General features: G+C 34.1%; 1 protein-coding gene across 1 annotated transcript in view; it reads left to right on the top strand.

Moving 5' to 3' along the window:
• LOC118190188 (uncharacterized) overlaps positions 1–16,538 on the top strand; it is a 52,462-nt gene extending 35,924 nt beyond the window's left edge. Inside the window, exons 7-8 of the mRNA XM_035360862.2 lie at positions 4,003–4,204; positions 16,287–16,538. Coding sequence (XP_035216753.1) covers positions 4,003–4,204; positions 16,287–16,324 — 240 coding nt within the window. The 3' untranslated portion in view covers positions 16,325–16,538. The remainder of the gene's footprint in view (positions 1–4,002; positions 4,205–16,286) is intronic.
• The last annotated feature ends 8,721 nt before the right edge of the window (positions 16,539–25,259 follow it).

Raw genomic sequence — 25,259 nt, 5'->3', positions numbered from 1 at the left:
AAAAATGATTGAATTATGTTGTTTTTATCTTCCGGTTAAGGATTTTATGCCTTTAGCAAATCTGTGTGAAATATTTTTAGAATTATCAACGATTTTAAAATTGTTTAAGCGCCGCTAAGCCTAATTTGATGGCGGCCATTGATGTTTACATTTGAAACAGGAGACTAGCGGATTTATTGCCATTCTAGAGAAACTTAGCTTCGCAACAACAAAGATAACGCATTCATTTATTATTGCCAATTAAATCATGCTTAATTCTTTCTGGAATTTTTTTGAGAAAATAAGTGTTTGAGATTTACTTCGTAATTTTTAATATAGATATTTTGAGTGTTTATGTATTTTTGCCTTCTCGCGAAGTGAAAACTGAATTAATTAAGTGAGAAATACTCAATCGTCTGTGAAAAACTGTATCTCTTTTTTTTTTTTTTCTTAATTTCTTTTATACATTATTCTAGCTTTATTATAGTATTTGAATAGAACATGTGGCAACGATTAGATAATTCTGTTCTTTAAATGATATAAATTTTGTGCATTATGAGTTATAATGTGAAAGAAATATAATACTGAAGGGGAGTCGTCAGTTTTGCGCAACACAAAAAGTGAGAATTTTAGCTGATTTTCGAGTTTTAATAAGTAAAATTGTTTTTGTCATACATATATGAAATTTTCAGTGTGTCATCTTTATACATAGATGATTATCTTTCTTGATTTATTTTACTTAATAGTGTATAAGAATTTGTTTTATAAAGAAAAAACTAACTGTATTTTCCGAAAATTTAAAATTTGTACTGAAGCACTGCGCGCAAACCAACAGTAATACGAATTACAGTAATAATTTTTAAGTGATAGTAATAATTTTTAAGTGAATCTAGCGCCAGAGCGTCGCTATGGTAAACAAATAGTGAATTTTAAAGAATGCATTTATTCTATTGTGGTTTATGCGCTGTCGGCGAAGTAGACTTAATTCAATCCAATAAGTTTAAATGAAATGCAAGAAAAATGCGTATAATTTAATATTCCGTACAAGGAAGTCATGTGGTGTACACATCAGATTTTTTTAACTTACATTTTGGTAAATTATGCATTTTTTACTTTAAAAGCGGTTGAATTATGTTTTTCTTATGTTCCGGTTAAGGAATTATATCTTTAGTTATCTGCATGCAATAGCTGTAGAATTATGAGCAATTTAAAAATTGTTTAAGTTTGACTAAGCCTAATAGAGCAGTCATATTTGTTTACATTTGAAACTTAGCAGAATAGAGAATTAAGTCAGTTTTTAAGCAAACTTCAGTGTCTTTTTGCCGAGTGGAACCAAAAGTAAATTTTCTCTTTTGTGCACCGAAAAATCTCCCTGGCCGCAGGCCGAATTGCTTGTTTTTGTGTAGAAACTCTAATTTTAATTATAATATTTTTCAAAAACTTTTTTCAAATGTATTTGATGTGTTATGTGTTTCTGTATTTTACAATTTTTAATGAAGATGTTTGATATTTATGTATTTTTGCCTTCCGCGAAATGAGAATTGCTTAATTGAATAAGAAGTATATCTCTAATGAAATACGAGAAAATAAGTTTAAATGAAATGCAGCAGAAAATGTGTATAATAGGCCGTACAAGGAAGTGTGTGGTGTCCACATCAGATTTTTCTCAAAGCGGTTTGTAAAATGAATTCAAAATGGAATTTAAATGAATTCAGAGAGGATGTTTTCCATGACACCTGCATTTACGTATTTATGTATGTATGTATGCATCTCGCATAGCTCAAAAACGATCAGCCTTAGAACGTTGAAATTTGTAAATGGGACTGCTATAATATCTAGTTGTGCATCTCCTTTTTTTTTTATTGCAATAAGCCCCCTTACCCGGCTTATAGGTCCTTCCCCAGCTTTTACTTTCGCAATCATTGGTCGTAGTCATAAAAATAGTCATAATAGGCCGTACAAGTTCAAATAGGCCGTTCATATATATCAGTCTAATTACAAAATGAATTTTCATGCTCTGAAATCATATGGGAAGCCTCAAACCAAAATTAAAATCTAATTTGCCTCATTAAAAAGCTGTTTTAAAATTTCAAAACTTAACTCCTCTCTTAATTTAAAGTAACAGTTTAAATTAGTAGTTAATCGGCAACAAATTGTGCATGAATGATTGAGAAGGTGCACTTTCCTAAATTCTTTAGACAGAATGTGAGGTGTTGATCAAATTTTTGAAGCACGATTACTTTAATTTTCGTGTAAGCATTTGGTTTATCATCTTTGATATAAAGAGTACCATAAAGGTTTTTTCCCTAACTAACTAAGCAGAGTCTTAACTACATCTTTACCTGTAACTGTTTTACTAAAAAGTATCATTCTATTGAGGAGAAAAAAAAAGCAGTCTCCGAATTTCAGTTTTACATGGAAACTTTAAAATTAGAGTTTTGGTGATGCTCGAAGATCCGCTAAGTGCTTATTTTCTAGTTCAATGTTGCATTGAGTTGGTTCTCTGTTTCTTTCGATCTCGAAGTAATTCTAGTTGAGCATTAAATTTTTAATTCCCTCAAAATTAGCTCTGTCTGAATTGAAATAGTTCATTTCATTCTCATTCAGTCTGTGACAACAGAACTGAAGAAATCTTTCACAAACGGATCTTTTTTTTTTCCAATGCTGGTAATAAGCCTTAGGTGTTTAATAGCATTTTTGGACACGGTTAAGAATAAACCAGTGATAGAACAAATATTTATCTAATTTGAATCTAACTTCACCATTCATCTATACGATTTGAAAAGTAAGTTCTCTGAATGGATTTCGCAGGCCCATCAACAGTAGAGCGGTAAAATCGCTGAGCATTGGTACTTCGATTCCATGGTAACTAGCCGACTGAACGGGCGTTTGCGTGGATTTCTTCGTGCGCAATATGGATGCGATATGGATGGACTATCATGAAGGCAAGAAATGTTTAAAGATTTTCGTAATAAAAAATGTTCTTCAGGCGCTTTAGTGAAAATCTTTCTTTAGGGCACATGGTAATGTCTTCTGATGGTGCTAATGACATAGGAGTTTGAAAATAAGTTCAAGCACTGCAAAAATAAATCGAAGAGAACAACGTTTAAAACATAGTTTATACTTTCGTTGTCAGTTTCCATCTGTCGAGGTCATTAATTCTGTAGAAGTAACATTTGTATAACATCTGCGAAAGCTTCGATGTTGATGATTTCTTAGTTACCAAAAGCATTAAAAAATTGATCAAGAAAAGGAATTTCGCAAGATTTACATATAAAAAGCAAAACCATTTAGTATTAAAAAATTTCCCGATAAAAGTATTAGCTACTAGCAGCTACGCTGCCAGCCTTCGTCTGGCTTTTAGATGTACCGTAAAAATACCTGAAGAGAACAAACATTGAATTTAAAAACTGCGTAAAATTTTACTCTGCAGAACAATTTCATAAAAAGAAAACACAGATTTAAAAAAAATGTATTACATACAATAAAAATACAATGAAAAAATCAGTATCCCTTAATATAAATATTAATTATCCTAATAAATAAATTAAGCAACTTTCCGTTACCTTCTCTCAACAAACGTCCAGTATCCAAGAGAAACATTAAATTTAAAAACTGCACAGAATTGTCGCCCTCATTTTTCCAAGTGGCAACAGTGCTGATTTTCAACAGTCAGCAGTCCAGTATACAATTGAATGAGAAACTGTTGCCAAAAACCACATTTTTAAAAGAATGCAACTATTCAAAATGTTGAGATAAAATCGAAAAGATAAAATAAATAAATGTCATTAAAATTTTGAAAAAAATCGCTTCGAGGTGCACTGCCTCTTGTCTTAGATGCACCTATATACCAAATTTCGTATCCCTGAGTCTATTAGCTTACGCGCAGCACGAAAGAAAGACGCACAGACTCTTTCTTTTATTATATGTAAAGATTACATCGCCACTAATTGTTAGTCTTAGTAATATTAGTAAAATTAATGACCAATAACATTGTCTTTCAATTTTAATCTATCTTTCCAGATCAGGAATCGTATGCGAGCCATCATCAATACTGATTTTCCTAAGGATAAAGGGTCCATCGACTTGGCCAGGCGAAGCATCTACACTTATTGGGCAGACATGGCAGTTGAAATGTACAAGGAAAAGATCAGAGCGAAGAAAGCGGCTCCCGGTGAAGCAGAAACGTATTACAAGAAGCTGTGGAATAATGAGGACGAATTAGGTATGGGATCCTGGTGTCATTATATTATGAATCATAACCTGAAATGCCTATGAACTATTTTTTAACCATCAATTCGATATAATACCTGATATAGATCACTAATACATTGTTTAAGATTTTCCTTGAATAATATATGCATGCTTTCGTATTTCATTTGAACAAGTGCAACCTTTTCTTTGGTAGCTTACAATTTTTGACAAAATTGAATTTTTTTCGATAAATTAGCAACTTGCAAACTGAAAACATCTGGAAATTTTAAATTTGAATTTCAGACGAAAGATTTAAATATAGAGATAACTATTTATCTCATTTACGATTGAAGGTTAATATATATTATTGCGATACCTTTAAACAGCTAAGCACGAAGTTATAAATGGCAGTTTATGATAATAAACTGCCATTTATAATACTGATATAATATTTATAATACTGATATATTGATAATAAACTGCCATTTATAACTATAAAAATAAAAAGTAGATAGATAAAAAGTAGTCAGCTTAACAGTCTTATTAAGTCATTAACAGTAGCTTAAATTTTGTGTTTCAAATAATTACTTTGTACAAATAAACATGTTCATTTAAATTTCAAAATATGAAAATTTGGGTTCAATAATTTAAATTCATTATACTTTTCAAATAAGAATTTCTCTAGATTGTTAATTCAAATTCCATTAATTTATACTATTAATCAAAATTTATAAACATGAAAATTTGAAATTTACCTTTTTCTAAAGAAGCAGTTGCAAACATTAAAACAAAATGGGTACTTACGAAAACGGATTATCCCACGATCGGCCAAATAGCGTGATTTAGCGCCAATTGTTGATGACCGTGTCCTACAGAATTCTGCAGTAACGACTGACAACCGTTGACGAAATTTCTGCCAACAGTCGGCGAGAAAATATGTAAATGTAAAAAAATTCTGAGTGTCTGGGCAAATGATCACAAAATAAAAATAATTCCAATAACGAATTTCGATGGCGATGAGATTTTCTTATTGTTCTTATATTTATATGCACTTAAGGTGAAGAATCGAGCAGTGGTGATCAGCTGTAGAGAGCAAAACGGTGCTATTATGAGTGGAGCGAAACATCAAATATCCAGAGAGTTGAAGACAAACTGTTTGGAACGAGAGCTGGACGTGAACTCTGAAGTTAATCCTAAATACAATTTCACAGACCGTGTTTGATCCGGCATACGGACAAAAACAGGTATACATACTCAAAAGTTGAACGACTGTAGGCAAATGCGAAATGGCGAATTAAATATGTCTTTGTCGACACTTGAAAATTGGCGGGAGGAGGAGACACCACTATTCTACCAACAGATTAGGTACTATTATCTCGCGTCCCCGCATACCTAGCGTTAGAAGATACATAAAAATACATTGTAAGATATTGTAGCCTTTGTGGCTCAGGACATAATTACATAATTTATATAATTATTTCAGATACTCAAATTACTTTACTACATAACATACACTTACAATAGCACACAAATACACTTTACATACTTTACAGAAATTTACAAAGAAATATTGCGCGACACCCAAATACAGTAGTAGTACAGAAGAGTCTATAGAATTTTCCCCAAAGTCTTATAAGAAGTGCCTCGCCTCACTGTGCCTAGTTTCTAACAGAGCATGCTCCCTTCATGACTTATCTGCATCGTTTCAGTCGAGCGAAAACGACCAGTGCTCATGCAGTATAGCAGGAGATCCGGACCACTATGTGTTCGTTTACAGACAGACTACAGAACATCACCTTAGGCTGCTATCACACGTCGGTTTGTTTCGGAAGAACAACTGTTTGGAACAATTTTTCTGCTTTGTCACAGCAGCCAATCACCATAGATCGCTTTGAGGTTAAGATAAGGGAAACTGGTTCCTCATTACAAACAAGCTGATAGCATTCGAAGCTGATAACTGATTGGTTGAAAACGAACAACTTGCAATTTTTTTGGAAAGGAAGGAAAAAGTCGCACATCTTTCTTTAAACCAGGCAGAAAAATTGTTCGCGGGAAACGAACGCCGTGTGATATGGGCCTTAGACAGCCGTAGCGGATCATATCTATTCATTGGCCGAAGTTACTTCTAAAAGTCGCTGACCTTTGAAACGCATACGCGATTGCGTTAATATCACACGTAATATCTCAGATAGGCTGGAGAAATTTTCAGCTGCCATTGCCGTCGCCAGCACAGCCACCCATATGTTCTGTACTTATAATTATTTAATTTTATACTTATTTCCTTGAATTATGTATTTTGCCTTATTTAATGTATTGTTTTGACTTTTTATCAGTCACTCTGTTAATTGTTCATATTCATAATGCACTATTCAGTTTATTATAACTCAATTATACCTGTACCAGTATTTTAACTATCCACAGTACTCATTTACTATCCACATTGAGGATGCCTATTGACAGCAGTTAAGTTGTAACCATCTATCTATAACTCTGTAAATGTGAAACCGAAATTGTTTTCCTCACCTGCATTGAGCCCTTCTTCCATCACTGTACCATTGACTCTCCCAGCATTTGTTTACACCTTCCCAGCACTCATCTTGAGCACATTATACACCAAAGTGTGTTATGTGGACCAACTTAATTCCGTCAGCGTGGCTACTTGGTTGATATGATAACTGCCTCAGTGGATCAGCTGCCTCGCTGTTGGTGGAAAGAAAGAAAGTAGTGGTACAGAGAAACAAACTGATTTAATATTAAATTCTTACTCTAGGCACTGAGTCAACTCCTCTCCCATGAAAAAACAGGTTAAATAAAATTAAAAAAAAAGTTATATAACAGAGGCATAGGTCAGCTCTAGGTTTTGCAAGCTTGTCAATTATCTGAGCGATCCTTGCCCTCAGATGATCACAAAGTTACTCTTTTACCATAAAGTTGCTGAAGGCTTGTGTGTTATTACTGAAGGTACTAAAGCGGTGCTCTCTGGTAAGTGGGCAGATGGTAATCACAGGTACCAATATCTCCATGGAAATAGAGATCGGTGTTGCTGTGTATTAAAATATTCGGGAAAGGGATCATGTCCTACAATAAATCTTGTTAGTTGCGGGGAAAGGATGTTGCTTTGTCGCCTGCTAATGTATGTGCGGTGATATTGTTCACATTTATTCCATGCTCTTTGCCATTTGATTTGTGCCTTGCGTTTCAGTTGCTTCTTCAAGTATAAGCGTAGCCAAAGTGTTGATTGGGGATAATGAATATTTTCTGATGTTGCTTCCTTGGCTAATCTGTAAGCAGTTTCTTTTCCACTCACTCAGCACGCATTTTCACCCAGGAGAGTGATGTTAGGATGCTGATGCTTCTGTAAGTCTGTCTGGATTTGCGTAACTAATAGAGGATGTATGGTGATGGTTTAGTATTGACAGAAGTACTGACATGCTTGTCTGTGTGGATGGCAATGTCCTGTAGGTTTCGTACAATGATGTACTGGATAGCTCTGGAAATAGCTACTGCTTCTCTCTGAAACACGGTGTTATTATTTTAGTCGCTGTTGCCACAGATGTAAAGCTTCTTCCCCATGAAGAACTATTTATTTGATGACAGCAAAAATAATATACTTTTGAAGGCAATTAAAAACACATTAATGATATTTTATCTTTAATATTAATATTTAAGTAATTATTAATAAAGCACTCCTTGAATTTATGTTTGAATAATGGCACTTGGGAGTTGAGCATTTCAGTTATAGGGTATTTCTCCCACCTTCTTAGCAAGCCTTCGTGGTGTAGTGGTCAGCACGTTGGCGCGTATTCGAGAGGTCCGAGGTTCGAGTTCCAGCTAAGGCATTGCCCATTTCTCACATCTTCTGCTTTTAAATAACCTAATGTCTCTTCAGTGGCTCCAGAGCTAAAAAGGCTGGTGGATGTTGATTCTCCACCCCCAGGATTTGATGATTGGGTCCCCTAATCTCCAATCGCACTTTAAAAGGGGAGTATATGAGGTATTTCTCCCGCCTTCTTAGTATGACTTCGTGGTGTAATGGTCAGCACGCTCGGCGCGTATTCGAGAGGTCCGAGTTAGTTTCTAGTCCCGGCGAGGGCTTTGCTCATTTTTCACGTCTCTCAGCATCAAAAAATCCTAATATCTCTACACAATCATAAATAAAATTTCATAGATTTAAAAAATCGGATAATAACAGAATGTTTCATCCTGGCTTCTTTGGCAGCTTATTAAAGTCCACATTCTGCTTTTTATGACTTTCGTATCTCCTAAGTATAATTTTTTTGCGCCCGGCTGTCAAACCATTATTGTTGGAAACTCTCCATAAGAGCACATATTGTTCCGAAACTGTATGGTTTCGTTAGCTTATTTAGTTATGTCAAGTCTTTTGCGGGTTCTATGGGGAGAGATACCTCCGTGGAGGACTTCTTAAGGGAAAGTGACATTTATCCGGGTTGTGCAGAGGGAAAACTACGTAAAACCTCCCATGCGTCCAGCTTGCTAGCCTGGTGGAATCGAACGCATGTCAAACAACCTCTGTTCAGTTATTTTATTGCTCCGGCGTGACTCTAAAGCCACATATTTACAATTTTTATCTATTCTGTTCAAGACAGCAGTTTTTTAATTGATAGAGAGATAATCATGATTTGTTTATTTAACAAAAGTTTTTGGTTTTCAATTTTATGGAAAGGAAATCTAAAAAAAAATTATGGAATTATATACTTGATTTTTCATAGGAACACGCTTAGTACGCTTTTATGCTGGGTTTAATTTGAGTATTCCGAAGTATGTAGATAAGTTTTGGAAGTAAAAGCTTTATATTGCTAATAATCTAAAATCGAACTTATTATAGTAATAAAACCTATTAATTGAAAGAGGAAAATACCATAATAATAAAGCTGATTTCTTTATCTGATATTGAAATATGTAGAAGTTGAAGCGTCTTTTGTTATTATTTTGTCTTTTTATTTTCAAATAATTTAACGTCATATATTTTCTCATTTTTAAGCTACTGCCCTACATGGTAAAAATTAATCTAATTTATTATTTAATTTAGATATTTCAAAATTATTATTTATGACCGAAATTTATTACGTGATTATTTTTAAATAGAAACTAATATATTAAAAACTAATATATAATAAAGAACGAATCTAATGCGGTTATTTAAAATAGGACGATAGATAGACAAATAACGATTCTGAAAATGTCATCATTTTATGCTCAAAAAATGATAAAATTTTAATTTTCGTTTTGATGAAATACAACGGAGGAGAATTAATTATAAACAAGGAAAGAATAAAAGGTAATTAAATAATATGGAACTTTAAAAAGTATTTAAATAATTAAAAAACTATAACCGCTTATTGCTTCGAGTCTTTCAAACGGCGTTTCGAAGAACCCTGTTTGACCATTTTTAATTTCATTCAGTGGTTTCTCTGGGGAACAACATGTTCATAAAAGGATTATTATTTTTCTCTGTACTATTCATTCGTTATATGCTATTTTGCTATGAATTTATTTGAAGTATTTCCCTGGGCAATGAAATAATGGAAAACACTGAAATAGAAATTCCCAAATGACTGTCATTTAAAGACTTTTTCGTGAAAATAAACTTTGATAGCTTTAAAATATGCTATTTATATTGAAGAGCTATTTATAAAGATGGAAGATTTTAAAATGAGCATCGAGTGACAAAATAAACGTAGCAAATATTTAAGGTACTTCTCTTTAAAATACTTTTTTGTTGCTCTATTCCATAACTTATTCCCTAGAAGCGAAATTTTTTTATATTTTTGCCACAAATTTAGATTTGTCAGCAAATATTTGAGATCTTTTTACCTTTACTGCTAAATCTTCCAGGTTTTCATAATTTACATCAAAACGACAAAATTTAGTAAAGCGAAGCAACTTTACTTTATTAGGATTTCACAAGCTATAAATGAGAAGAAATTATTGCATCTTGCAGTCGAAGGACATGCATAATTCCAAAATAACGACAAAACATTAAAATTAACATTCGGAGATAAGGTGTTTCATCGGCTTTTACTTTATGTCAATAAATTAGTCCAAATTTCATTTAACTTACCACAGGAAATGTTTCTTTTGGATTAATTTTGACTTTTTCAAGCAGATGAGTCTAAAATTCTATCAAGAGCAGGAGTCGACCAAATAGCAACTGGAGAAAGTAGCTAAAATTCACTTTAAGGATTTAAAGTTATTCTTTCTGACATTTTTAGCCCAAAAAGGGTTATAAATTTTGAATTGGTTCACTATAATAGGCGTATCACTTTCAAATTGTTGCCACCAAATATTATCGCCCAGTAATTATTTGTAATGAAATTAAAAGAATCTGCATGTACCTATACTATCAAAATCTGTGCGAATCTGTCTGTTTCTTTGTTTGTGTGTGGCCTTATCTCCTCCGGAACGGTGGGGAGTCTTCTAGAGAGGTACCTCCCGGATTCTAAAAGTTGGTAGAAAACCATTTCAACCATTCTCATTTTCGTACAACTTTAATTTTCCAAGATATTAATCAAAAACTCTGAAAACGCTAACTTTCGCCCACCATTTTTCAGAGTACCAACTGTCTCGCAAGCTGAAGATAAAAATCTTCTTAATTTAGAGAAGTTTTGCTACTACTCGCTTTCAAATTGTAGAGTTTCTTAATAAAAATAGATTATTCTAAGTTTTACAAAATATGAAATAAAAATAGCATTGCCAAGCATTAAATGTGTTATTCCCGATTCCAAAAATTCGTGAGAAACCATTTCGACTGTGCTCATCTTCGTAAGACTTTAATCAGTCGAGATATTAATTAAAATTCTGAAAACACTAATTTTCGCAATCATTTTTATGAGTGGCAACAGTCTCGCGCGTTGGAGATAAAAATGTTTTATTTCGAAGAGTGTTGTAACTGTTCGCTTTCATATGAAATAAATGTTGCATTGCCAAAGTTAAACATATTATTATATAAGGTCATATTCTGAAGTTGAAGAACTCACGCGATTGCATATGGCGTCACTATATGTCGAAAATTGTTCGTTAATGTCAGTATTTTAAATAAATAGCTGGTATTAGCAACTTTTTTGTTTCGTGTTAGTGTAATTGACACGATATATTATTCCCAAGTTAATTATTTAATAAATATCGAGACAATGTTGTTATATTACATTAAATTTAAATAATGACGCCATACGTAATAACCTAAAGTGTGAAAAGCTTTTGTTTCCTGGTTTAGCAATAAAAAAATTATTTACGAATTGGTTGTTGCTTGGAAAGAATGAACTGATTTCATTCATACTGAAATGTTTTTATACATTTATTTTGTAGTAATACATAGAACTCATTAATATTGCTTTGGTTACAACCCGCTCATCTAGCGGGCTAACGTAACATGTGTACCAGGAAGACCGAATTTCGAATTTTGTAAAACTTTTCTGTGTGATGGCCGGCCGCTTTATTTAGTAGCTATTAGCCTTGCGCTACTACAAGCAAGTGGTGGCCGGAAGTGGTGCCCATTTCATTATAGAAGCACCTAATATGTGGCTACCGTTGCCTCCTCTGAAGGCACGAAAAGTTATAGCCATGCCTTCTCCTGTATTCGATCCCATGCCCATCGCTACGGTAGTTAGGGGCGCTAACCGCTATACCGGTTGAGCGGTTCGGTTTTCTAAAACTTTAATGAATATTTGATTAACAAACTCAACGATATGAAAATGAGCAGTTGTAACACTATTCGAAATAAAATGTATTTATCTGCAGCGCGCGAGACTGTTGCTATTCGGGAAAATGAAATGCACTCTTTTGCAAAAAAAATTGAAACACCAAAAAGGAATTTTGCGATCGTGACGAAATTTGGTATGCAAAAACATCTTGATAGAACATACAGAACATGCAAATGATCAAAATTTCAAGGAATATGACCAGGAATTGCGATCGTAGCGCGCATTTCTAGGGCGCAATTCGCAAAATATAAAGCCAGTAGCAGAGGCAGAACATTTAAATTTTCTTGTTGCTGCCATTGTAATTCCGTAAGGAAGCAACTAAAGATGCCATTACGAAGATATCGAAGATCTTAGAGACAACTAAACCACTTCGAACGTGGTCGCATTGTAGGGTTGCGTGAAGCTCGGTGCTCATACCGAGCAATAGGCGGCCACCTGCAGCGTACAGACACTGCTGTACAAAGATGTTGACAGCAATGGTTGCTACAAGGAAATTGCCGACGAAATGAAGGCTCTGTAAGGCCAAGGAGCACAAATGTGAGGCAAGATAGAATGATTGTTCGCCAGGCTCGAACCGCCCGTATCATTGTCGACTATCCAACGCACTACAGCCACGTCTATACCTCCCGGGGTACCGTCCACCATCTCACGGCGCTTGTCTGAGGCGGGGTTACGCTCACAGAGGCCTTTAAGACGTTTGCATTCGACCCCACACAACATTGGCGAAGTCGTCTGGAGTGGTGCCGCAGCCAATCATCATGGCTGCTATCAGACTGGCATTGTATAGTGTTCAGCTATGAATCCCGATTCATTCTTGAAGCAGCTGACCACCATGTTCGTGTCTGGAGAGGACGGGGAAAGTGGTCCCAATCAGCTATTGTTTTACAAAGGCATACAGCCATAATAATCCCTGGTGCGATGATGTGGGGCGCTGTTTCTTAAGATAGTAGGTCATCTTTAGTCATCCTCCGTACATCTTTAACAGCTCAACTATATGTTGATACCATCCTGCGGCCGATTGCATTATCCTTCATGGCACGTCATACTGGGGCCATTTTCAAACAAGATAATGCCAGGCCACATACCGCTCGCATATCTCTGGACTGTCCCCGTGCGGTTGATATTCTTCCTTGGCCACCAAGGTCACCAGACCTTTCATCAATCGAGCATGTGTGGGACATGGTAGGCCGCCAGATTCGGGCACCACAAAATATCACAGATCTGATGAATGCCTGGCAGAATGTGTCGCAGGATGACATTAGGAACCTCTATCGTCTTTGCTTCAACTACTTCAAGCATGGATTGTCGCCAGGGACTGTTCGACCAACTTCTAATTTGAACACTCAGTGGGTGATTGTGAGCCGTGAACAGGTACTAGGACCAGATTTTTTAATCATTTTATTATATGTGTATGAGCTGTGTATCACATTTTATTATCTGTGGTATTCAATTTTATCAAAAACAACCACTTCCTTCATGATGCTTCGGGTTTTTTTTTTTTTTTTTTTTTTTTTTTCCCAAAAGAGTGTATATTTAGCTTTCAATTTTAATTTAGAAACTCGCCTCTATGAAAGTAATGCCGCGGCCGGATCTTATCTTCCATGCGATAGCGTGTAGCCATTCAGTAAAGCCCAAGATATTGGGAGACTGAGTTATACGCTAAGTGATTTGAAATCAAGAAACACAGTTCTTAAGAATATTTCCTCTACATTTAATGTGATTAATTTAAATGAAAATGTATTAAAATCATAAGATGGCTAGTTAGGAATATTTAATATTTTTATGAAATTACACAAGGTGAAGGTAATTAAAATCATTATATCATTTTTCTTTTTTATAATAACTATTTTAGGCAGCTGTCCTCACGAAAGGATTTTTTACGAAATAATGTAGCAAATATAAAAATATGTATGGCAACCTCTAACACTTTATCCGGAATTCTAAACATATGCTTTTTCAAAATATTTTGTGATTTTACTCTTGAACTAAATTTTATGTGGCGTAAGAGCGAAAATGCGATATTTAACGTATGAATTTAACACATAAAAAGTTAAAAATAAAAAGGGAAAAAAAAGTATTAGTCATCTTGTAAGGATCTTAAGTTTTACTAACGTTTATTTTATTTTAAATCTTTACTATCACTTCTTATTTTCTACTTCCGGCCAGAATTATAAGCGTTAATGTATTTAAGCAAAATTTGTCTGGCGAACGCTAAGTACTTAAGTTGTGGCTTTGTGCCAAGCGAGGGAGAGGAAGCAGTTAGTCGAAGCAGGCCGCTTACCTTAGAAGTTTTACTCAGTTGCTGGTTGCCTTCCAGGCCAGAGGTTTAATCCTCTTGATAACTTTAAACGTATTGTAGTGTTCACAGTTCTCTGTACTACATACGGCTTCCTGTTAATATAAGGCCAATCTTCCACGTTTATTATTTTTAAAGTTAAATTAGAGTTTAGTTTTATTTTTATATTTTTACGTTTAGACCACAAGTAGTGGGTCTTTGTATTCCGAAGTACGGAAGTTATTGTAAATAGAGAAAAATAAAGGGTTTTGTATACCCTTCTTGTGTATCCTGTCTATTTCCCACAGTTATTGAACATAGCTTTAGTAAGCTCTCTGTTCCGAGTCAGGTCCTTGCATGTTCCCGAAGAAAGTAAGACGGAACATTGAACCTGATAATCTTACTAAGAAAACTGAAATTGATGTGATGAACAGAGAAAAGACTGAAAAAAATATAGAAATGTATGCCAACACTTAATATTGCATCAGGAATTCTAAACATGTGCTCTTATGTAGCTTTTAAAATTTTTGTGATTTTGTTGTTGAGGTGTATGTGATGTAAGTGCGAAGAAAACGGTGCTTAGTAATAAAACTAAATGTTAGTAATAGTGAGTGCAAGAGTACACTGGTAGACTGTGAACTCGGCCAAAGCGTCAAAACCTTAACAAACTATTAGAACCAGTTAATAGTTATTAGTATTAACAAACCAGTTAAGATTTGAAATTTCACAAATCTTCACAAAAGGGGCAATTTACCCAGAAGGGCTATTAATTTCGTTTTGGCATTTTGAGTTGATTCGCTATATACGGTGAATCACTTATTACAATGTTGCCACCAAATATTAGAGCCTTGTATTATATTTAAAGAAATTAAATAATGAAGAATCTGCATAAATGTATGTATGTTTCACGCATTGTGATAAAACAACGGTACCTACAGCCATCAAATTTTATCGTACGTCTCCACCCGAATATGGACATCTGGAAGCCCAAATTTGAAATTTGTTTTATTTTCTATGTCATATTTTGTAAAGCATTTATGATTTTTTGATTAAGAAACTCAACGATTTCAAAGCGAGCAATGACAGCACTTTAAGGAAAAGAAAACATTTTTATCTTCAGCGCGAGAGACTGTGTAACGGAAATTCTAAAGATATGCTTCTATAAATATTTTGTGATATTACTGCTGAATTGAATTTTATGGTTTAAGTGCGAAGAACATGATATTTAATAAAGGTACCACACAAAACATTAAAAAAACGCCCTCTGGGCGTAATATAAAATCTCAAAGCTTTCAGATTTTTTTTTTTTAAATTTTGGAATGGGGAATTTCTTATATTTATTTGCTTATTTATTTATTTTGTTTTTAGCCGCAATGGGCAATTAGCCTAGAAGGGCTATTAATTTCCTTTTGGTGTTTTGCGTTGGCTCACTATAAACGACGTTTCACTTTTCAAATTGTTGTCACCAAATATTATCGCCCTGTATTTTATTTAAAGAAATTAAATAATGAATAATCTACGTGAATGTATATATGTTTTTCGCACTGTGAAAAAACAACAGTACCGAGAGACATCAAATTGTGAATAACATAGTCCTTCACTCGAATATGGGCATCTGGAAGCCCAAATTTGGAATTTGTTTTATTATCTGTTTAATATTTTATAAAACTTTAACAAATGTTTGATTAACAATCTCAACAACTTCAAAGCAAGCAATGGCAACACTAAATTCTAAAAAAAGCAGAGACATGAAAGACGGAGACTAACTCGATAATAAAATTTTAGAATCTGTTCATAGATTAGGTATTATATGCACTCCATAAAGTGGCTGAAAATTTTGTTTTCGTCCTAGGAATCTGAAACATAATTTTATATTGCATTTATATAGAATTGAAATACCGAAATTAAATGGAAGTAAAACTAAAACATAATCTCTTCGAGCATTGTCTCGCGCTATCATGCTAACAGTTTGCTCTTATTTCAATTTTATTCTTTATATTTTGTTTATTAAATCGAACTTTTTATTATAAAGAACAGGAAATTAGAAGCGATTTAAATATATGCTATTTTTTATGATCCTGTCATTATGGAATCAGATTTTTTTTTCTTTTTTCTAGGTGATACTTTGCTGAATTTGATAGAAGTATACAGCTAAATTCAAGGAAAAATTGAGAAAATAGAGGGCCATTTTTTCATCAAGCCACCATAGGTCAGAGCATATGAAAACATGCCGAAAATTCATCATATTCCATATTTATAATTAATTCATCCCATCAGCATTTCTCTGAATATCCTCATTATTCTGTATGTTCCATTTTTCTATATAAGGTGTTTTTACTTATGAGTACAATAAAATACTGGGAAAAGTTCTTAATTGAAGTTTACTTTTAATTCTCCAACTTTCTCTTACTGTTGTGGGATTACTTTAATTTGGATTTGTATATGACCTAACACTACTAGAAAATAGAAAATTGAGCTTAAAATCATTTGAATGAGCTTAACATGTTTTATCAAAAATCATCAAAAATGAGCTTAAAATTATTTAATAATAAGTTTTCTTTAACTTTGCTGATACATCTAGTGAAGCAAATATATTGCATTACAATCATTTATTCCATTAAAACTTTTTTAATTTATGTTATGTAAATAGTAAAACTAAATAAATTAATGTATACAGCAATACGTTTTGAAATTTTAAGGCTTGAATTAAGTTTAAAATTCTACTTTAGCGTATGTAAACCAATAGTTCTCGTACTTTTATGATTCGCATATGTCCTGGAAATGTGTATGTACCTAATGTATACAGCAGTATGCAGTTAGTAATCATTCATTCCTAAACCGAGGATAGAAAGCAAGACAAATACGTCCTTACAATGCAACTTTAGAATAAAGAGAATTGTAAACAAAATCAGCCAGAAGTTCGCCTATGGCAGTGGCCATGATAAGTCTTGACATCATACCGTGACGTTTCACGGCTTCATGTTCATTGCACGGAACATATGGAGAAGGATTACTCTATTTATTCTAACCTCCTTGGATTTTATGCTGTAGTATATTGTGAAGAAGAAAAATTAATACAGGAGAAAAACTTACACACACAGGAATATAAAGAAGCCACTTTTGTTTGATAGAGTGACAATATCTAATATGGAAAAGAAGGTAAAGAGAAGAAACAAATTTCCAATATCATAGTGATGAAATTATATTTACTAAGTATTAAAATATTAAAAATATTAATTTAAAGTGATAACAGAATGTAAAGACGAATAGACATAACTGATGCGATAATTCTTAAAATAATTTTCTTGCATGTTAAGCTGCAAAGGCACATATTATCAGAAAAACGAAAATAGACCTTAAAAAACTAGACAGTATGAATCTGCAAGTAAATGCCTGCAAGAATAGAACAAGGAGGTTTTTCACAGCTAAAATATTTGTTTAACAACAATAGTTATTTTGGAAATAAATATGCTTCTTAATCAGAGCAAACTGATTAAAGGAATCTGTTTTTCAATATTCATATGTGAAATTTGAAATTTTCGGAATCATGTTTCGCGACATTTCAGCAGTGTTTTAATCTGAAGTGACAAAATTACGAATATAAAATCTTATTCATGGAATTTTAAAGGAGCTTTTCAAATATCATTTTTTGTATTTCAAATTCTCCATTATTCATTTGCGGCAGGCTTCTTATGTACTTTTCAAGTATGAGTACATAATTATGTGTTTTAAACTTGCCAACCATGGAGGTAGGAAAGGAAGGAGGGGCCAACGATACTAGAAGTGAAGCACTGCTTTGAAGCTTGGGTCACCAGATGGGGTGTTCTTTGTTTACATTCAGAAGCTCGCTTGACAGGATTCTGATAGTATTTCGACACACGACAGTTCCATACAAATCGAAAAAAGGACACTTTCGCATGAAAGAAACATTCATAGTGTGATGGATAATAGCAATTTGTATAGTTTAGTGACATTTACGCAAAAATCACATCTTGATTATTTTTCGATAACTAACAACAGCGATTTTGATTATGAATTTGTTTTATAAAATTCTAAGCTGTTGAACTACAAAAATATAGATTTTAAGGAAAATGTTATGCTGAAAGAATGAAAAATACCTTACGGTACATTTAAAATTGTATACGTCTTTCGATACCCTTGATGGAGTATTTGCTACTTTTATTTTATTTTCCAAACGCCAAAATGTTTTAAATAAAACAAATTTTTTTCACATCCATATATTATTGTTGCATATTATTGCAAAAACCATGTATCTGCTTTTGACAAAATACATAAATATTCATTAAATTATTTATAAACGTATTTGAAATGAAGAATTTATTCACTTATAAACAACTGTGAAAGTACTGCGAAGAAATCTAATTATTTAATGTATCTAATTTATAATAATTATAAATGTTATCTAAATATATAATAACCTTAATATTGAATTGTAAACATAAATTGAAATCCTGTTGACAAATACGTTATAAAACTATTTAAGCAAGAATTGTTCGTATTGGAAAGCAATCTGTTAAAAGGTATTGTAAAGCAAATTCTATGAGATGCGCACTTAAGAACGTAATAGAGAGTTTTGGATTATGTATTGTTGAAATGAAGGGTAAAAAACATCTGATAAGTATAATTAAAAGAATTATTCCCCTTACATTTAATAATAACTCAGTTACAAGTTTTAAATAATACTTAAAAAAAAACTTATTTTATTCCCTTTCTTATGTTCAGAGAAAGTCAAGTACTATTTAAAGTATTTCGCTAATTCTTAATAATTCTCTAATTTAAAATGAACCGAATAGAGCATTAATTATAAATTGACTTAAATTTTTCGATTTAAAAGATTCCTCAGAAGCCAAAAAATCATGTCATATTTAAGAAAGTATTTTAGGAAGAAGCTCTATAAATAGAAAAGAAATAATGCATAATTTTAATATTAATAATACAACAAACTTTGATCTTAATTTTTGTAATCCTTAACTGAATAAAATCGAATTACTTAAAAAAAATTTTCTAATATAATTAACGAAAACTTGTGAAAATATTTCATTCAAATTAAACCATTCTGAGAAAACTGTCCTGTGAAAAGTATAGCATTTAATTCCGTTCAGAATGAAATGTTGTTTAAAAATATGTTTTTTTCACATACTTAGGACTCTGAAGTGTTGTAGAAAAAGAAAATATATACATTTATATGTATATTTACGACGTAATTACAAAATATTTACATCCGAGAACGCGTCAAATCCCATTAAACTCAATGGTAAATGACCCAATGTTTTGGTCATCACGTAGGGATCGCCGGGGCTTCAGAGCAGGGTACGGGAGAAACTTGTTTAGGGCGACTCCATCTTACTTCCTACCTCCATGTTGCCAACAGATGGTAGTAGTGATTTTTTACATGCGCAAATTGTGACATCATGTTTTTGTTTTTAGAAGTTAGTTAACTTCGAATCTTCTTTAATAAATGCTACAGTACAAATGATCTCCATTCTTATTTGTGACCCAATTTTATGTAAAAGTTACATTTTCATACATAAAGAACATGCCAGTCTAATCATAAAGAAAAGTCACTTAACAAAAACTTAACATTCTTTTGATTATTTAAAATTTGCTATATAAATGAATATAAATAAATTTATTTTTAAAAATAAGTTCCAAGATATCTCTAATATTTGAATTACTACTATTCACAGCAATGCTGGTGAAATTTGGGTATTTTCTTAATTTATTACTATGTATAAGAGATTTTACATAATGAAGCATTACATGATGTAATTTATGTCGTTAAGTTATAATGATATTGACATGATGTAATATTATTATTTTAAGAGGTTTATAGTGAAAAGCTGAAAAACTTTCTTTGCAGCTTTTACCATTATTCCACATTTTTCTGAATCTTCAGATTATGGATAACATTTTTTTTATTCTCAAAGACGATTTCGGTATTTAGATTGTAGGGTTTATATTTATTTTAACTAACATTTATTTTAAGTTTAAACTATTTTTCCTGTCAAGCCTTACTTTCCCCTGAAACTGCCAATGCCAGAGTATGTAAATTTTTAGTAGAACGCGCAAGGATTCAAATTATCAGCGGAAGTATTCTGAGTTAAATAGAAAGGAAACGAGTTCCAAGGTGTGCTTTCTTACTTCACGAGCGCGGAAGTAGTTAGTCAGAAATTGAAGAACCACGCGTTTCGGCCTGTGTGCTTGCCTAGGCAAATTGTTAATCTTTCAACGTAATATTCAGAGTTTGCTGAATTATCAGTTGTACTTTAAAACGCGGTGAGGTTAGTTACGTTTAAAGAGCCTCGTAGTTAGTGAATTGTTAGTATCTCTTTTTAGTTTCTTATTTTTATTTTAACCGCCGGGTCGGCGTAGTTTGTGAGCGTCAAGAGCACGCATTTGTAATTTCTAAAGTTTAATAAAAAGGGACTTAAACCCTTCTCAAGACTCTGTCTGATTTCCAGTTTCAGCAGTCACCACTTTGTTGCGTGCAGGTTGGAGGCGCGCAACTGTACATTGGCACCCGAACACTTGTCGAACTGAAATGGCCGAAAATCGGATGAAAGCCGCGGGACAACAACAAGAAATGACAAGCCAATTGGAAGATTTGGATATCTGGTCCAGACGTTGAGAACGTCAATCAAGCCAAACGTCAATTTCGACGGAAAAAATTCGGTGGCAATATTTCTAGAAAGCCTAGACAATCACTTTCAGCTCTACCCTGTGCCTGAAAACAAAAAGTTGCCATCGCCACATCTGCACTAAGAGGACAGGCCGCGCTATGGTGGAAGAATATAGGCAAATTTTTATTAGGGGAATTTGGAGGCCAGACATATACATTTGAAAATTTCAAAAAATCGTTATTAAAGGCCTTCCCCATAGTGAAAGATCGAGCAAGGCTAGAAGCCGAACTATATAGTTTCTATCAACGGGATATAGAAGAGTTAACGGACTTTATTCTGCGAAAAATTAAACTGACGGATATGCTGTATGGGAAGAAACCCGACGCGGAAATTATTGAAATAATCTTACCAAGATTGTTACCTGCTGTTCAAGTCTACTTCGAAATTAGAAACCCAAGCACATTGCAGGAGCTCTTCGAATTGGCGGTGAAGTTTCAAAATCGCAGAATAGCGGGAAAAGCTAGAGGGGCATCGTATTCTCAAAGTACCCGAAGGCAATCTTCAAATGAGCAGACCAGAAATGCAAACCGCTCTTATGGGGGAAAGAGCTATCAAGCTAACTCATCGAACCTCGAAGGTGAAGGGCCAAAAAGGAAATTTGAAAACAAACGTCCGCGTACCCAGAAGGCAGAAGTTGAAAGGAGAGCTTTAAACGAGTAGAGGGGCCTGTGAAAGCAAGGGTCCAGACCCCGGAAGTTTTAAAAAAACCCTCAAAAAGACACTTAAATACGGTCATCGTAAAGAACTCACATCTACCAATTATACAAGTCCTGGTTGGCGATGTACCAGTAGAAGCCCTCATCGATACAGGAGCAGAAGGTAATTTTATGAGTGAGACATTTTTCAAAAAGAATTTTTATAGGTTACGATTATTTAAAAACAAAAACACAGAAATTATAGCGGCGCAAGGAAAAACCTGTCACTGCATCGGGAAATTATCATTAAACATACAGGTAAAAGAGGAAAGCCTCAAAGTATTAATTTTTGTAGTAAAACATTTGCAAAATCCTCTTATTTTAGGTATGGAGTTTTTAAAGGCCGCGAGGGTTAAATTGAATTTTCAGGACAGTTCTATTGTGCTGGAGATGGACCAGAGGGTGGTGGAACCTGTGGAACAACCGCAAGTTGACCTTAGCCATTTGAATGACCATGAAACTCAAGCCATCCAGCAAGTGGTGAGTAATTTTTCAAACTTGTTTTCAGAAAGGCCTGGTAGCTGTCAAATAGTTACGCATCAGATACAGTTAACTGCAGAAAAACCTTGTAGGACTAAACCGTATCGTTATGATAAACAAAAAGACCTAATCATCGAAGAACATATTCAGGAAATGTTAAAGAACAAAATAATAACGCCCATAAATAGTGAGTACGCGAGTCCAGTCGTACTATGTAGGAAAAAGAACGAGTTTCCTCCTTCGGATAAAAGGGCTTGGAGGTTTGCTATCGATTACAGAAAACTGAATAGTATTACTAAATTCCCAGTTTACCCTTTGCCGGTTATAGAGGAAATTATTAGAAACATTAAATCTACTAGATACATGACTACTTTGGACTTAACGTCTGGCTACTATCAAATAGCTATGAGACCCGAAGACATACATAAAACCGCGTTTATAACAAAATCGGGCACTTATGCATTTTTACGCATGCCCTTTGGGTTGTGTGGGGCCCCATCAACATTCCAGAGAGCTATGGACATTGTTCTAAAGCCTGTCCTAGAAAATCAACTTTAATTTATCTAGATGATATAATTATAACGAGTAGTACGTTGGAACAACACATTAATGATCTAGAACAAGTTTTTAAATTATTAAAAGAGGGCGGTCTTACAATTAACGCCTCAAAATGCAAGTTCGCAACTAAAGAACTTAAATATCTCGGTTATAAAATTTCGCAAAAGGGTATAGAAACGCAAGATTCAAAAATAAAAGCCATCAAGAATTTCCCATCGCCCAACACCGCCAAGAAACTTTCTTCTTTCCTTGGGTTATATTCTTATTATCGGTCATTCATAAAAGATTTCGCTAATATTGTTGAACCACTGTTAGTAATTAAAAGAATAAAAAGTAAATTTACGTGGGCAGCGGAAGAAATACCGCATTTGAAAGATTAAAAGAAGCGCTCATCAATGCCCATTTTGAAATTCCCGGAGGGGGACGAAAACCTGGAAATTGCAGCAGATGCGTCGGACTATGCGGTGGGTGCGGTTCTTATGCAAAATAGCCATCCTTTGGCATTTTTTAGTAAAACGTTGAATCATACACAAAGGAATTATACAGCTACAGAGAGAGAAACATTAGCCGTATTAATTGCTGTACACAAATTTCGAGTTTATTTCGGCAAAGCGCCAGTAACAGTCTTTTCGGATCATGCGGCTGTTGGTAGGTAGACTTTACTCGGGGAAAAACCTAACGCCCAGGTTAATAAGATGGGCTTTAAAACTCCAAGAATATAATCTAATAATAAAATATAAACCGGGTAAGGAAAACAATGTAGCTGACGCAATTTCTCGTATAAAACTGGACGATGAAGGTAATGAACTTAAATGTGCTGTGTTGACTTCAAAAATTTTTCTAGCGATACAATTATCGCTGAACTGAAAGCTGATCCTGAATTTGGAAGTATCTATGCATATTTGAAAGACCCCGAAAGATTTGAACATACAGATATCCATGCGATAAGAAATAGAGCAGAAAACTATAAAATAATAGATAATTTATTATTTTATACGAAAACAACAAACGAAAATCTCGAGTACAAACCAGTGATCCCAGCCTCGCTTCGATTAAGCATTTTGAAGGAATTACACGACGCGAAAATAGGGGGTCATTTAGAGGTCAGAAAGACTTTAAAAAGGGTTTGCGAGGCGGTATATTTCCCGCAATTATACAAAATAGTAACTGCTTAAGTCAGGTCCTGCAATCAATGTCAGTTAATAAATTATATTAATTACAGCCCGACCGGGTACTTAAATAGCATTCGCGCTACATTTCCGAATGAAATTTTAGGCATAGATCTTCTTGGTCCTTTCCCCCAGAGTGAGTTAAATAAAAATCATTTTCTTTTAGTAATTGTAGATCATTTTTCGAAATGGACAGAAATTGTTCCACTTAAACGCGCGTCAGCCAAAACATTCGCAGATGCATTCTTACACAGATACATTTTAAAATACGGTGCACCGATAAAAGTCATTAGCGATAACGATAAACAATTCATTAGTCAAATATTTGAAAACATATGCACTGGACTTGGCATACGCCATATCAAAATGGTTTCGTATAGACCACAGGCAAACATAGCAGAAATAGTTAATAAAAACATTGTAAAAATAATTCGCAGTTACGTTAGCACACATCACAAGCGCTGGGATGGCTACATAAATGAGTTAGCTTATGCTTTAAGAACGGCAAATCACGATACTACGGGAAAAACCCCAGCAGAATTATTTTTAGGCCGAAAGTTAATTACGCCTTTAGATAAATTATTCTTTGTGCAACAAAGAGAGTAAGAATTTAAACAGAAAGATGTGCAAAACTTATTGGCCAGGCGCTTAAAAGCTCAAATACGGCAAGAAATAAGCAAAAAATATATTACGATAGAAAACGCCGTGAAGCAGATTTTAAAGTTGGGGATAAAGTATTGAAGCGGAAATTTTCTTTATCAAGTGCCCCAGACAATTTTACCGCAAAGTTAGCTCCAAAATTTGAAGGCCCCTATGTAATTCAGGAAATCAAAGGAGTCGTATTGTACCTTAAGAACGAGAGAGGGGAAATCTGTAAAGCAAGTCCCGACCAGGTGAAAAAATACTATAATCAAAATGATTTTGAAATCCTTAAAAGTTTTTTGAAGGACTCAAGCGTAAAAGAAGTAGAAGGTCCAGAAATAACGTCACCCGTTCCACCACCCAAGAAGCAGAGAACTGAAGAGAGACCTAGCTCTTCTACAACCCAGGCGACGGTACCGAAAAGAAAAACGAAAACTTTCAGACTCCAGCATTTAAGAAAAACAAGAATGCAAAGCCACCGCGTAAAGAAACCTTGGTAAAGAGGAAAACACCACCTACAACGTATCGCAGTAGAAATTATACATCAAGGAGAACGCTCCCAGGGCCAGAGAGTCAGGTGCAAACAAGGCCGCCGTTCCGGAAAATAAAAACACAGCAGGAGGAACGAAAAGACCAGCAACAACAGAAGAAATTCAAGAATGACTCCAGACCGGAGGACGCCAAGACCAGCCGTCCAGGGGAAAAACGAAAAAGACAGCAACCCGACGACTACTACTCCAAGAGGCCAGCATGCAGAGGACGAAAAAGAAAAACTAATGTGGGCGACACTCGGAGGTCAGTAAGGAGAAGATTGACGTCCATGAAACCTATAACGTGGGAACAGT

Source organism: Stegodyphus dumicola, chromosome 2, assembly GCF_044657685.1.
Source record: "Stegodyphus dumicola isolate Sdum_Otavi_A_Nest chromosome 2, ASM4465768v1".
Classification (NCBI taxonomy): Eukaryota; Metazoa; Arthropoda; class Arachnida; order Araneae; family Eresidae; genus Stegodyphus; species Stegodyphus dumicola.
Note: the sequence above shows the minus strand (reverse complement) of the source record. Positions and strands in the feature narration are given on the sequence as shown.